Source organism: Sparassis crispa (assembly GCF_003851025.1).
Source record: "Sparassis crispa DNA, contig_000003F, whole genome shotgun sequence".
Classification (NCBI taxonomy): domain Eukaryota; kingdom Fungi; phylum Basidiomycota; class Agaricomycetes; order Polyporales; family Sparassidaceae; genus Sparassis; species Sparassis crispa.
In genome coordinates this window covers 2889613-2904480 of record NW_020939750.1, presented here as the reverse complement: position 1 = coordinate 2904480, position 14868 = coordinate 2889613, and the positions used below count along the sequence as shown (strand labels likewise).

The following is a 14868-nucleotide window of genomic DNA, read 5'->3' as shown; positions in this document are numbered from 1 at the left end:
TTTGATAATCGTGGCGGCGGCGGCCGCAACGCCCGGGGCGTTCCCCCCCGGACCCCCCCTTTCTGAGGGAAATTGCATTTCCCCCAGACCCCCTTTGCTTCTTGTGCTGCACACGGCTTTATGCTGCCCACTTAGTAGAACATTAGTCTGCACATACACATACTTTATTATGGAGCTTGTATGTTGTAGCTATTAGAGGTTTTCTAAACTATCTCCAACTGTATGATGGCTTCCGTTTCTCGTGTAACTGTCGCTCGAAGGGCACCAACCGGTGTTCCTGATCCTGTGACTCCAGCTCGGGCACCGCGATGTGGCATTTGTCACCAGGGTGCAGTGATGGCGATAGAGGAGGAAGTAATATGAAGGGACTCACGGAGGTTTTGCCCCGAGTGAGTGGTTGTGTGCTGAATGGAGGCACTACCTGCAATAATACCACCCGATGCGAAGTGGCACCTGTTAGTTTTGCATGCATGCGAGGGCTGATAAACTCATCATAGCGAGAGAGCGCTGTTGCTGACTTCCGAGCAATACGCCGCAATGCCGATGTGAGCAAGTCCGTTGCCTGAAGCACTTCTTGCATCGCTGTCACATTGTCGCCGTCTTCTGCATCCACCTTCTCAAATGCCGTGATCATCGCCACCTTGTTTTGGATCTCTTCTCGCAAAGACGCATCACCAAACTTTGAGTCCGAGTCCGAGTCTGAGAGTCTTGCCAGAACTGATGATGGGCTAGACATTTGTGAGTCGGGAGTACTGCCAGCAAATTCAGACTGAGCACAGGTGAAAGGGAAGTCCAGTGTGATGTCAGTGAGATCTGCAATGATAGCGCTGCTGTCGAGTGCGATCTCCATATCTGTCCATGATACGAACGCGCAATCTGCGCTTTCATGTGTCGCGTCCTCGCTCAAGCATGAAGCGCTCGTGCTTCCGTCATCGCAGATCTTCAAGGCCTGCCTGAACCCCGGGATTTTCTCGATGGCATCCGGTGAGTCTCCCATGAGTTCTTTGGCATTGTCACCAGGTTCTGGTATCTCCGGGTCTTCTATGAACTCCTCGAGCATCCTCCTTTCGACTGGTGTGAAACTTGGAGGGGATGGGAGAGACGGTGACTTGGCCTGACATTCTGTGGGAGATGTCGCAGATACGGGGCAGGCTACCGCAGTGTTATGCGTCGTCGCAATCGTCTGTCGAGTTCCCTGGTGTAGTTTGTCAACGGGCAACGTGCGCATCTTGTCGCGATAGTCCGCAAGCTCCCGCGCCTCATGCAAGTTCTCGAAAAACTTGGGGATGACATCTGTGATCAGCACCGCAATCCATACGTCAATTCTTGGTAGCCGACCAGAGTGCTTGGAGGGCTCGAAGTGGATGTTCTTCATCTTGTCATTGTATGACTCTAGGTGGTTACTTGTGCGAGCTACCTGTGTTTCGAGAACTCCCATGCGTGCTGCAGCCTCAATCACACCTGCACGAGACCAAGCCTTCCAGAAGGATCTTGTTTTCAAGTAATCTTGTAAGTACGCGAGAAATGCTAGTGCCACCTTAGATTGCCATCTTGCTTCGTCATCATTCTTCTCTCCAAGCATGCGGAAGTATTGTAGTTCGGTATTGAATGCTGCAATGGCCTCTGTGTAATTGGTGATCACCTTGAGTCTGATTGATTGACGGCAATCATCAGCCGATCCCCTGAGTGCATCAATCAGTCCACTTACAGGCGCATCAGAAAGGCACCAAGCCGTGACCGTACAGCCTTTGCAGGATCGCCCTTTGGTACACCACGCATGAATTTGTTCAGAGAATTCTGCCAGGCCTGCCAGGTATGAAAGAGACATAGAATACAGAGGATGTCTTCCCAGGTATGAAAGAGACATAGAATACAGAGGATGTCTTCCCAGGTAGTTTCTAGAGCAAGACGTTCACGAGGATCATTGTCAGTCATGGCAACAGCAGCACAGAAGGTGTCGCCAAGAGGGTTCACACCCATGCCAATCTTGAACTTCTCGACAAGGCGTGTGAGCAGAGCTCCGTTGTAGTCAGCATGCACAGCTTTTGTGTGCTTCTTGGCTGAGAAGACGATGTGTGCGACAGGAATTCCTTTGTTCTGGTCATTGATCACCATTATGATGAAGCACAGAACGCGTGCTGAGCAGATCCTGAAGGTACCATCCATAATGATTTGCTTCTTGTACCCGAAAGTCCAGGCCGCATCGCGCTGCTGAGGGGTTGAGATTATGATCTCGAAGCGTTCAAAGATGCCTTCGAGATATGGCTGATAGTGCAGGCACGAGCTAGTGAACAGAGGAGATGGTGGTCTCGGGTCCTCAGAGTGGAACCAGCAGTCGAGATTGTCGGCAGCTGAAGAGCGCTGAGGAATTCCGCGTTCTCGAGCCGCAGTCCGATAGAGTGAAGACGAGTCATATGGTGTGAGGTGGAAGCGATGGGAACCGTCGCCTTGTTGTTCTTGCCAGTGCTCCTTGGCCCATGAAAGACACTTGGATCGCACCAAACGGATCGGCTCGCGTCTGCGTAGCAGGGACATAGCATAGTCGTGGAGATCAGGGTGAAGAGGCAGGCAGGGGCTACGCAGCATTTCTGTCGCCTGTTGGCAGGTGTCATTATGACCAAGAATGCTGGCAACTTCATCTACACTGATAAGTTTCATAGCTATTTTGAGGTGGGTATATGCGCACTCAAATTGGTCAAAAATTCACGCACAGCATTTCTCATGGGTGGTGGTTACCATTGCAAAGCCCATGCAGCCTACATTTTCCCAGGCAACCTCTCTTGTCTTCGCTGCACGTCTACCAATCGTGTGGTCTGTCCCGCAGAGGCATTGGAATAGCCGGTGTTGCTGCATGAGGCCTGTTCCATCGATCTTGCTCTTCACTTCACTGCTTTTGGTTTTCTTGACAGACCATTTGGAGCGTGCATCACGGTCAACTTCTGTCGGAATGTATAGCTCGAGCTCAGCAAGTAGAAGATGGGCTTCTTCTGTACATTTTTCAGATCAGTTTGTCGAGCAACGTACAGCATTCATACCTTGAGCATCAAGAGTGTTCAAGAATCGATACCTGTCCAGCCCAACAGCAGTTATGTGGCAGTCGGCGGCCTTCCGTGATGTCTCTGAGAGCTGCAGATCGGGTGATAGAGTGTGTTGAGGCTTCTCGACCACTTTTCTCAGAGGGGGGACAGCAGCCAGAAGCAGGAGAGTTTCAGCATTTGAAGATAGCTTAGACATTATACAGAGAGTAGAGAATACAAGGAATAAAGAACTAGGTAAACACGGGGGCGCGGTATGTAGGAGCGACGTGCCTCAGATCCGAGGATGCGCCTCAAGCAGGAAGACGCGCCTGAGAAACGTGACCATTATGCTTATGTCATAGACTCAAGGGCGCGAGTCTAAAGTTCAGATATTAGTCGTGTGAGAGATCGCGGAAGGGTTTGTCGAATCAATGCCGCATTGTGGATTGCGTGCATATTAAGAAGAAATCGTTCAGCAGTGGTGTGCGTGATCACTGCTTTGGTCCGTGCTGTTGTCGATCATTCTTGCACGACATGCTGAGTCCCGGTAGGTGAGCAGCTAGTCATCCAGCAGTCATGCTGAGCATTGAAGATGAATAGCACATCCTGTTGTTAGCAATCAGTAGTTAGAATAATGGCTAGACAGCAAAGCACTTGCCTTCAGTGTGACTAAACATGGAGCATCATCACGACGCGTCAGAACTGGCATGCCCAGGAAGGGATCACATTCGCCGGAAATGTTGAATGGCTCGATGATCACCACGGGAGAGTGACCGACCGTGGGGGTAACAATTTTCCAAATTCTCCCCGCAGCAATGGACTTGCAGCATAACATCAGAAATATCGCTGATAGAATGAAATAAGCAATAACATACATTGGAAGGGAGTTCTCGATAAAACACCCGAGACCCTGCTTTACATATATCCTTGGATTGTGATATGAGGTAACGGCAGTGACTCCAGAGCCTTGTCTCATCGCTCTTGTGGTCCTGGCCATCAGCAGAAGGGATATTGATGCCGGGTGGCAGGAGGATTCCAGGTGTTCCGGAAATGTCACACCAAGTTGAGGAAGCCCGTTTGGCCTCTGATTCTAGCTTGACTGCGCCTGTGTGCAATACGAGAACAAGAAATAAAGATCAAAGAATCACAGGTCAGAACTCACCAGCAACCATCATCTCCGGATGGACCCATCCAAGTCGACGCTGCAAGGCTGGATTCAACTGTAAGAAACTACACACCTTTTCTCCGGCACGGATGTATTGGCCATCTGTATCATGCCACCATCTGCCGCTGACCTGATGCTTGAACCGCTCCATACCGGCTAGAGTGATAGCGATGTCACGGCTTGGTGCTTGGTGGTTTGAGAGAATGCTGCAGAATCGAAAGATTGCGTTCCAGCACTCGAAGATCTCTGTTGAGTAGAGGACTGCAGGTCCAAAGCGTCGAATGTCTTTGATAAGATGCGGCAACACATGGAGCTTCATTTTCGTAAGGATGCGGTTTGGATCGATCAGCGCCCAAATGTCGAGGACATTGGCGATGAGTATTTTGAGGTCAGCCTGCATGAAGTTGAATTAGTATGACACAGTAAAGTGTCCAGATGAAGTATCTGCCACAGAACTACACACCAAATACTCTTCCATGTTACATATGCTATGGTACCAGAGCATTGCGCCGAGCTCTCCACTTGCCTTCCAAAGATCAAGAACAAGATCTGGGCACATACCGCCATACAGATGAAAGGCACCAACTTGCTGCAGGATCTTGAAATGTCTTCTGACCAGAGAGTTTTTGTACTGCACGATGTAGTCACTTCGAACAGGCAAGAGAAGCAGACCGTCTACGGATGACGCTCGAAGTCTAATTGCGAATGTGCTGTCCTTCTTCTTGTCCCATTCACTCGTTGTTTTGTGCCAGACATACTTCGTCTCACCGAGCAGATAGGTGTGAAGGATCTCTCCAGGTGTGTCGATGGGAGGATCGAGAGTCCGCGGACACGAGAAGAGGACATTGAAGTGGTTGCCAGGTCGTGTGGCATTACCATCACGAAGCGCTAATTGTCGTGTCAGATTGGGCCAACAAGTGTCACACAGTTGTGAAAATACGAACGCGAGTCCTCTGGAAGTGCATTGTAACGAGATGGGGGCTGCATAACAAGCCACTCGTGACACTCAAGCTGAATCTCGTGCTTTATTTCTGCCTTAACAGCTTTGCAGTTGTCTCCAGTCAATCGGGGATTCTTTAGCCGTGCATCCTTGATAATAGGATTAGAGAGGCGAGCGGCCTGCATGGTACGTGCTCTTGCTATAACGATTTCGATCCAATGTTGCGCAGTCTTATCCTTGATCCCACTTCGTGTCTGCATCTCGTCGATGTTGTCCTGTACGCCAAGTCCGGCAGCAAAGAGTTGTTGCCGAATTTCTTCAACTATTCCCGCATGAGTACGCCGAGGATTATCGGGCTACAAAAGCCACCAGCAATAGTATGTTGCAACATTAGTATCTGCCATGTCTCCACATTTGAAAAACTTCTCACCGAGAACATTTTCTCATAGCCTATATCACTTTCTCGCTCCTCCGCCATGCCTCCAGCCATGCAACAATGACACGAGTAATTTCTGTTCCCGCCAATATGAGAGCAATGCTCAGATTGCTGTGGATTATCTGCCGGTAAGACATGAATGATGACACGGAACAAGATCTCCTGTTCCAGATGACAATCATATGCAGTATGCCAGCGATCTTCACCGCTACAAGAGTCCCGCTATATGAGCATCATACTAGCATACTGCAATTGTAGACTCACGTGTCAGTGAGGACAGCATCCATCTGCTCCGATGACGAGGCATGCTGTGACGTTGAGCAGAACTTGACAAAATATTCTTGTTGCAGTTTCTGATGCGGAAGATTGATGTTTGCGAGATATATGTTTGTGTGGGGATTGAACTGTTTTGTCTTATTTCCAGATACGTCGTCACTCCAGCACATCATGCGTATGGTGAATGTTGGTCGGCCATTTGCGACACCGCACACCGGGTGTGGCATCTCATATACCCATTTGGGAGCGAAGTCTGCAGACCAATTCAGAACTGTCCAGATATAATCAACAGAACGTTCAAACCTGGGAACTTGAAGCTACAGCCACGCGTCTTCAGATCAAAATAGTTGGCGGATAATTCGGTCGCTTGCAGACGAATAAGGTCCTTATCTTGTATTTCGAACAAGTCGCACTGACCCGTCACCAGTAAGCTTGCACCGCAGTACATTTAGAATACAATCCTGAGCTCACCATTGAATTATACTGGACCACGTAACCGTCAAAGCATTCAATGTTATTGTCCACCACCCATCTCAACGGAATCACAAGTCGACCGTCTCGGACTTCTGCAAGTTCTTTGATGTAAAAATGCCTATGAGGTGTGTTTATCCAGTCCGCCCACATAAGCTGGTTGAGATCTAGTTCATCTTCCTTAATGTACTGCCATTTCTCTCCGTGATAGAATTCTGATACAGAGCATCCAACCTCAGGATAGACTTGAATGTGTGGCTGTACAAGTGGGTTGGCGAAGTCCTAATCAGATATATGGTGAGCCTCTCAGATCACCATGGCCACATTGTAACACTCAGAGCATTGGCTTACCAATTTCACCGTTGCTAATGGCACGTTCACATAGAAAAGATTCGATTGTGACGATTCATGTTGCTTTGTCTCAACATTGACTTTGTGTGCTAGTTCGGCTTGCTTCTTTCGCAGTGCAGAAAAGGATGGAACATCGGGCGTTCCGCACTCCTTCATAATCCAAATGAATGTCTTCATATGGTCATCTGAGAGTCGCAGTCGCGGAAGGTTATCAAGAAGGTCCAGCATGAACATCTGAACAATTATTCAGCTCTCAGCGAAATTCCTCCATAAGGAAGTGATATCAAGCACTCTCTTACCGTTTTGGATCCATAGGGTTTCCAGTCTCCATCCATTCTCATTGGTACCTCTTTACAGAACATGTCTTCAATGTCATCTTCACTATCGGAGTCCTCAATGCCTGTCAGCAGATGTGAGTACATCGGATATCGTAGATCAGGGCTGCACCTCGTACCCATGAAGCGCATAGCTGCAATAATATCCAGGACTGTTGCATCTGTCTCTCCATGCTCCTCACCTTCCGCCATCACCGATACCATATCACCCAGTCTGAGGTGAACATCTTCACCATTCTGTAAGTTCTCGAGCTGTTGTTCAAGGTGATGCATGTCGTGGGCTAACACATTTGTGGTACCTGCAGAAAATGCAATTGCATTTCCGTCATGATCAACATACCCACTATCATTGTCCATGTAAGCCTCCATGACTGGATCACTTGTGTTCTTCCCATCCACATAAGACACATCCTCATTGTCAACATCCATAAAATACTCTGCCAGAAGTAACATCGCTGGAGGGACTTGCTCAGCGAGAGGGGCCGGCAGAGGTGCTGGACCAGGTACATTTGACAAGGTGTGCGCCATCTCTGTCTCGATGGTGGCGCTCTTATGCTTGCTGGTATTTAGATGGCTAGAAATCCCACCTTTCAGGATCAGGGTGGCTCCGCGATATGTGTTCGAGCACGGAATGCATCGCAGGTGGGCAGTCTCTCCTGGAACTGTCTCAAAAATTCCTATAAATTTGGATTAAATTGAGATGCTCTCAGAACCAGTGAGTTGCATACCTGCATCTCTCCAAGATCCTCTGACTGGAGCCATTTTGCAGATAGACTTGACCAAGCGGGCAATGCTGAGGAGCAGTCAGTCTTCATGTGACTACATCAGCAAGAAAAGCACATTTTCACCTCTTTTTTGTCCTTCATTTCTTCCTTCTTCTTCTTTCTGTGTTTCTGTTTCCACTCCTCTGATGTCTCTTTGTTTCGAAGTTTGTCCCTCCTCTCCACTGCAATCAGCTCCTGGAAGTCCTGTGCCAACAAATTTGGAGCTTTCAGCTGACGTGGATTCTTCTGCCAGCGGTCAAACTTCACCATCCCTGGTCTCATCATCCAGGGAAAACTCTACCTCTCCAACAACAGCGGCAACATTGAGGACCAGCTCAAAACGGCCTGCTAAAGATCTGACCCAGTTTGCTTCTTTGGCAGCGCGTCGTGTTCGTCTGAGACCAGCAGGTGAGAAGGAACTCGACCGAGTGTCGAAGGTTTGTTGTGTTGGCTGTCATGTTCTTGTGAGATTCTTATCTTAGATTATTATTTAGCTCTCACCGGCTGAGCGGGCTATGTGGACATGCGCTCACATGTTGAAGATTGAGGAGCACCTTGAAGCAATCCAGCCTGCTGATGCCCAATGGGATCTTCCGAGAACGTTGAAGATAAGTTTGGCGACCTTCACCGACGTCTCATCAGTTAACAATGCATTTCTTAGGATAAGATCGACCACTATACCTTCGCATTACTCCTCTCGCCGGTATTGCCATTCTATCTGGCCAAGAACACTGCTTCGCTTGGTCCCATCAAGCTGGTCATGGTATGTTCAGTCCACTTGTGCGACTTTGACCACTATTTATTCAAGTTCCCGGCAACGCTAGGGTATTCTTGAGAAGCATCCTTCATGGGGCTTCACCAAGGAAGTTAAAGGGGACAAGTACAAATTTGATATTGTGGTCAAGAGAGTCCAGACTCATCTCACGGATCAGCGTGCAGAGCTTAAGGAGGTGGTACGTCCTCAACCTGTGTGCTTACTCTCAGAAAGTTGAAGCTTTGCTAGATCACACTCTCCCTGGGTCCCGAAGGATTGTCGGAGGCTCACGGTGAGCAGATGGGCACTGTGTCAAAGGCTCCGAAAAAGAAAACACCTGATCCTGTGCAACTCGACATTGTCGAGCTCTGCAAAGCCCTCGCGTCCAAACATGCTGCTACCCACGTCATCATAAGCCTCGAGATGTGTGCGCGGGTTGCCTTCCTGGTGCGTAACATTGCTATGGTTGATTCAGAGGTTCTGACGTATGAATGACTCTCGATAGCGCAAATTACTTCTAGAGATGATCAAGAATCCTCAGTTGGAACCCACCGGCGGATACTGGGCTTTCGTTGATGCGCAACTATCAATTGTTCGAGAGCGTTATGCTGCGGAGCCGGTGAAGATGACCAAGTCTGTTCCCTTTCTGTTCTACTGTTTGGACTATCACTCATTCTACTCAAGTGTTTTCACGCAGATTCTGAAAGACGATCAAGGGAAGTACGGTCAGACGATCATTCCGGGCCAGGATGGGGCCGTCGCCGCCGACATCAGCTGCACACAGAACATTGCGAACAGGGCCGCTTCTGGAACGTTTGTCGATGATGAAGATGACTATTAGGTTTACTATTCTTTTGCTTCACCAGAGTATTTGCCGGTGACTCCCCTTCTGGTATGATTTTTGACAACTTGACCTACACTCATTTTGTACATGACGTTCTACAATCACTCTAGTCATTGTATACCTCTCGTTTATTTGATCCATTGTAGTAGCAACTAATAGCAACCACTGCAGTAATAATACATGTCTGTCCTGCACTTTCGACCGTTATCCGGTGCATGATCAATATCCGAGTCACAAATCCCAGACCACAACACCGTCTGACAGGGCACTGCGCAATAGCACCCTGCAGTGTCGGGCCCATGTCACCAGGCTATGGGTAGCTGGCTTTTGACGGAATTGTGCGACCTGGCAAGCAGACGGCTTGGAAGGTTGTAACGGTCGAATGAGCAGTCTCGAGACCAGCTGCAGCTAAGCTGCTCCCAGTCAGACTGTCCAGCTGGATCCATCTGTACTCCCGGACAGTGGACGGGCTACAGAGCCAGGTTGGAGGGACCTATCTGAACCAGATGGAAAAGGTAGCGGAGCGGATATGATTGGGAGCTCATTCGGTCAGATCCGCACCAGATAGCTCTTGTGCAAGCCTTGACAGATATACAATTTCACTCTTGGAATCAGCTGTCGAGTCGGCTCCCACAACCTTGGCAGGCCGCCCTGGCAACGTGACACATTTTAGCTGAATTTCAGCACTTCACAAAACGGGCGTGTAGGAGATGATATCAAGTTGAAACTTGAGACGGTTGACACTAGGCTCATAGATACAGCCTCTAGTTACCTGCAGGAAGACAGTCGTTCCTTTGTAATAGAGGCTGAGATCATTACCGATGACCCGCTGAGAAGTCCCCCGTGGGAAACCGGACTTTGAACGATGCCGACGGCAATTCGACGCACGAATCTTTAGCGCTCAAGTCGCGTGCAGCCACAGGCGCGTCTTACCTGTGTACAAGCTTCGCGTGCTGTAAAAAGTTCTCATGGCGACGGTTCCACCTACTGACGACATCCAGGATGATGGCGACATATTCAGATCTGTACATATGGGCCCTCAGGTACTCAGCCGATCCTTCAGTCTTCCGCAGATATCCCAGCCTGCCAGTGGCTATCCGTATCATTTTATTCATCGTGAGAATGTCACCACACTAACATCGGATGATTCTCATAAGCCTTATGTATAGATTAATCTCCTGGTGTAAATACTCAGGATGATAGTGAGTTCGGGATGCACTCGAGGTCACGGAGCTTAGCGGAATCGGAGTCAGGGACTCAGGACAACTCGGAAATTTCACGAGGTCACGTGCATGTGCACAATGGCCTGCAAGATGTTCGCTATGCACGACGGGAAATGCACGGAGGTTACACAGCATCACTTTACCCCCCGCTACGATCTAGTCCAGTTTCGCCGACGCGTTCGCGCGCGCCTTTGAATCTGCTCATCTCGCAAGTGTCTACATATGCAGTTCAGCACCACTCAAACGGTCCTGTACGAAGTGTTGTCGGTACGTCGCAGGCATCAATGAGTTGTAGAGTTTAATGATCTTGTTGCGATAAGGTACTGCTTCAGGGATAAGGCGATCGAGAAAAGACATGATTTTGTAGCCGAGCTCGATAGTCTGGCAAAAGATCAGAGTTGTCGTGATATCGGTGGGGGAAGCCATCTCCAGGGGTATCAGGAAGCTGATGTCGAGGAAGTCCATGCCAGAGACAGCATGCTCGAAGAACCGCGGGATATATTTGATGTTGGAGCAGTCAACCGAGTACCGAGCATTGACATAGTGCCCAGGTTGGAAGCCCAGATTTTCAGCAAGAACCAGAGTCCGAGATGGAGTCGCCATGCCAGTGAACGCTGCCCAAACTGTCCGAGCTGACAAGATAGTGCGCATAGTCTTGATGGACTTGAAGATCTCGATCCACTCGCCACTCTGTTCGTCGACGAGGTGGGCTTCGTCAACGAAGAACCAGCAGACAAGACTCTTGACAGCTTGCTGCGACAGCAGGCTACGAACGCGTTTTGACCGGAGCATTTGAGGGCTCATGATGGCGAGACGAATGTCCTCTCCGCTGACAAGCTCGGCCAGAAGATCGCGATTGTTGTGGTATGCTTCTCTCATAGTGTCTTCGTTGATAGCCAGTGCACGAATTCCGTGGCTATTGGCCACAGTTTCCTATACTCAAGGTTAGAATGAAACTACTGTCGGTGTGCTTGTCAGCACGACAGTACCTGCTGCAATGCTAGCAATTTAGTAGGCACAATCATGAGAGCTATTCCTATCTTCATCTGGGCTTGTGCAGCCAGTAGCGGAGCATGCATAACCGTCGTCTTCCCCTGGCCCGGCGCGATGACGAGGAACAGATCCTTGCCGCGGATGAGGTCCATGCCATGGCGTAGCTGGAAATCGCGAACCGAGGGAACTCCGCACTTCTGAACGATCAGCAACTCGAGCCATCCTGAAGAGCCTTCTGCAGGTATGATGGACATAGAGAACGGCGTGGATTACAGCTACGTAGCATACATACAGAGTTGACGCGACTGACATCTCTGCCACCGACGCGTTTTGGGAATTATAGTTTAGTGCCGATGACGCAGCCGTCCCTTCCGCTGTCTGGCACGTAGCTCAAAAACTCCCACGGGGGACTTCTCAGTGGGCTCCCGGATAATGATCCTAGACTAGGTTGACACGAAAGCCTTGAAACGCGTCACAGTCACGTGCACCTGCTGCAATTGAGTCACGGTGTCGCGGTCCAAACCTCAATGACAAACTTGGTCTACCGCTCTAAATTCCCACCACGATAAGGGCTCTGCCAGTGTCCGTCTCCCGGATACGCGTCGAAGTCGAAGGGGTGAGCCACGGCGACGTTGGCCAGGTAAGTTTCTCACTCTTCGATATCAATCGTACGTAGAGGCCCAACGGCGACCTGTGAACCGTCTTAACGCGGATAGAAGGGCATACCACGTCGCGACACGGACGCTGATTACTGGCAGGGAAGTCCATACGGACGAGCTCTTATCTCACACACACAATTTCTATCTTCGCATGTTCACATGCCGAAGCTTATCTTCCGAGGGTCTCCCTCCGATAAAGATGCTCGACGTTGGGTTGCCATGAATCCAACAAATCTTCCACGATGATGCCATATTCCCTCTCATCGTTTCTCAGTGTCTTTGCGTTCCTTTTGGGATATGTGACTTATGCCCGAGGACAGCAGCAATATCTTGGAGATGTTACAGCCCCGCAAGGAAACGATGCGGTGAACTTCACGGAACTGTTTTCGTCTGAGACGACTTTCAGGGAGACATGGAAGAGTGATACCTGGCATGGACTTGTGACTTTTGCTGGCGCAATACCTCAAAGGTGCTTCGGGAGTGACGCAGAATTACTGTTCGATGTGGCTGTTCTCGGTGTGGATGAATACTCAGCGTTTATCTCAAGCATCTCTCTTAGAATCTCCGACAGGTGCGCCATTCGATACTGCCACAAGTTATCGTCCGGGGTACGCTTCCAGACCAGCTTCATTTAATACCGTTCTCATGTTTGAGCAGAGCTCGATTTGGTCCGAATGGCATCCGGCAAGGCGCGCGACGCCTGGGTGTATCGAGGCTCAACGTGCCAATGAAGATACGCGTTTCTGATCATCTCAACGTCGTCGACTGCGGTGACGTTCGTCAGTGTTCTGTGTCTTCTCGCCTTGGACAAACCATGTTCATCATGTACTGTAGCTATGGTGTATATCGACAACAAAGTCGCACTGCGCCAACTTGAACTTGCGAACATTGACTTGTTGTCCAAGCGGAGCTTGCGCACGTACGAAGGTCAGAGTCTCGCGAAGGATGGCAAGTTCCACCCTCGTGTGTTGACTTTGGTAGCATCTATTTTGATCCACAAATGATGCCGATTCTGATATTTCCAAAGGGTGGTGACCACACAATTACGCTGCCTTTATTGCGCGGAGTTGCAGGTGTATACGGCCCTGTCAGGTCAGGAAAGCATCTCATTCAGATTTCTTGACTCTCGGAACTGAACCGTAGTTCAAAGTGTCATCCATTTTGACAGTCACATCGGTCAGTAAATTCGGTATTCAGCCACATAGCATTTGACCTACAGAGAGTGTGTAGATACGTGGAAGCCGAGGCCAATTGTTTGCGAATTTTCCTCTGTTCCGGTTGTCAGCTCATAATTTACTCGTTACAGGAAGGCAGCCCATGGCTCCCTGGCGAGGTGAGCATTGACACATCTAGCTCATATGGCAATCGAAACAATCGTGGTGTCAGGAAATGCCTGTCAATCACGGCAGCTACTTCTGGTACGCGCATAACGAAAGTCTCTTGGCTCCCGACAATGCAAACATCGTGAGCTATGGCTGAAAAAACCGCACTACATATTGTTGACTACGTTGTAATAGCACGTTGGTATTCGAGGAGCACTCGGCGGTTGGGAAGACTACGAAAATGATTACGAAGTTGGTTTTGTGATCTCTCATGCGGATGATCTCGAAGAAATTGGCTGGAGGGGTGTTGTCGAGAAGATTCGAAAGACTGTAGGCGATAACCCTGTGTACAGTGAGTCCTTGTCTGTTATTGTCTTGTGGGTGAGGCTGACTATTCGATGTGAAGTTTCCCTCGATATTGACGTGATAGATCCGGGGATGGCTCCTGCGTGAGTTATCAAATCTAGGTACATTGTTCACAGCATACTGACTCTCTTATCAGAACTGGAACGTACGTGCGACGTGGTCATGCGATCACTCAGCCTTAATGCAACGCTTCGACAGTCCGGAAATTGGAGGAATAACCACCAGAGTGAGTCATCTTGCCTGATCACCTTTGCCGCTCCAGTCGGCTGAGGATTTCTGGGACTCTAGGAAATCAAAAAGATCCTACAAGGCTTGTCGGGCCTGAAGATCGTTGGTGCAGATATTGTCGAAGTTGCACCAGGTGCGTCTGCCCTCTGCATACATACTTTGAAAATCCTGAATTTTCGCTATGACTAGGATATGACACGCAGGGTATGCCTGTAATTTTTTCGGACAGTCTCGTGCTGACCTCCGCACAGACGAGATCACCCAGATCGCTGCTGCTAACATTGGCTGGGATATTCTTGCCTTAATGGCCAAGGCCCCGGCGGTAGTTTAGACTCACGCAAACTGCAGTAAGTAAAGCTTCTTCAGTCATAGAGTTCGTGCTTGGAAATACAATTTCTTGGAAATGAAGCTGAACCACTGGTACCACGGACGCTTTCATGTGTCTGCTGAAACCTGGGCTATCTCATTCCTCGATGAGATGGTGGTACTGTCACGGTCTTGTGCGATCACGAGGTTATGGTTCATGCTTAGTGAAGAAGGGGCAGAACCATTTAGCAATAACTTCGTAAGGAGCGTATACTTACCTCCAGTTCCTTCGAGGTCATCCACTAAGCATTCCGGCACAGCGGCCCAACATCGATATCGTTATCGCATATGATCAGGCGCAGAGAACTCCGTTAGCAGCGAGCTTATAAGTACACGAGGGTGGCAATGACGAAGCAAG

The 14868-nt window shown here is 49.3% G+C and overlaps 5 protein-coding genes across 5 annotated transcripts; 2 read left to right on the top strand and 3 right to left on the bottom strand.

Moving 5' to 3' along the window:
• Positions 1-208: 208 nt before the first annotated feature.
• Positions 209-2586, bottom strand: SCP_0410590 (hypothetical protein; the record flags this gene model as incomplete). The annotated part of the gene is made up of 2 exons (XM_027757786.1): positions 209-1649; positions 1709-2586. 2 exons carry the CDS (start codon positions 2584-2586, stop codon positions 209-211), a joined length of 2319 nt encoding a protein of 772 aa, XP_027613587.1.
• Positions 2587-4168: 1582 nt separating this feature from the next.
• On the bottom strand, positions 4169-7519 carry SCP_0410580 (hypothetical protein; the record flags this gene model as incomplete). The annotated part of the gene is made up of 11 exons (XM_027757785.1): positions 4169-4576; positions 4646-5070; positions 5127-5478; positions 5553-5766; positions 5823-6087; positions 6138-6246; positions 6306-6587; positions 6657-6890; positions 6956-7056; positions 7111-7290; positions 7336-7519. The coding sequence occupies 11 exons, from the start codon at positions 7517-7519 to the stop codon at positions 4169-4171; spliced, it is 2754 nt and encodes a 917-aa protein (XP_027613586.1).
• Positions 7520-7691: 172 nt separating this feature from the next.
• Positions 7692-9350, top strand: SCP_0410570 (hypothetical protein; the record flags this gene model as incomplete). The annotated part of the gene is made up of 8 exons (XM_027757784.1): positions 7692-7706; positions 7761-7794; positions 7948-8192; positions 8417-8518; positions 8580-8708; positions 8759-8956; positions 9015-9142; positions 9194-9350. The coding sequence occupies 8 exons, from the start codon at positions 7692-7694 to the stop codon at positions 9348-9350; spliced, it is 1008 nt and encodes a 335-aa protein (XP_027613585.1).
• A 1442-nt stretch (positions 9351-10792) lies between these two features.
• Positions 10793-11823, bottom strand: SCP_0410560 (P-loop containing nucleoside triphosphate hydrolase protein; the record flags this gene model as incomplete). The annotated part of the gene is made up of 2 exons (XM_027757783.1): positions 10793-11509; positions 11566-11823. 2 exons carry the CDS (start codon positions 11821-11823, stop codon positions 10793-10795), a joined length of 975 nt encoding a protein of 324 aa, XP_027613584.1.
• Positions 11824-12470: 647 nt separating this feature from the next.
• On the top strand, positions 12471-14475 carry SCP_0410550 (Putative agmatinase; the record flags this gene model as incomplete). The annotated part of the gene is made up of 16 exons (XM_027757782.1): positions 12471-12744; positions 12800-12836; positions 12886-13007; positions 13063-13205; positions 13256-13320; positions 13379-13404; positions 13459-13481; positions 13535-13561; positions 13615-13692; positions 13746-13902; positions 13957-13999; positions 14053-14061; positions 14115-14142; positions 14205-14277; positions 14334-14348; positions 14396-14475. 16 exons carry the CDS (start codon positions 12471-12473, stop codon positions 14473-14475), a joined length of 1200 nt encoding a protein of 399 aa, XP_027613583.1.
• Positions 14476-14868: the final 393 nt, after the last annotated feature.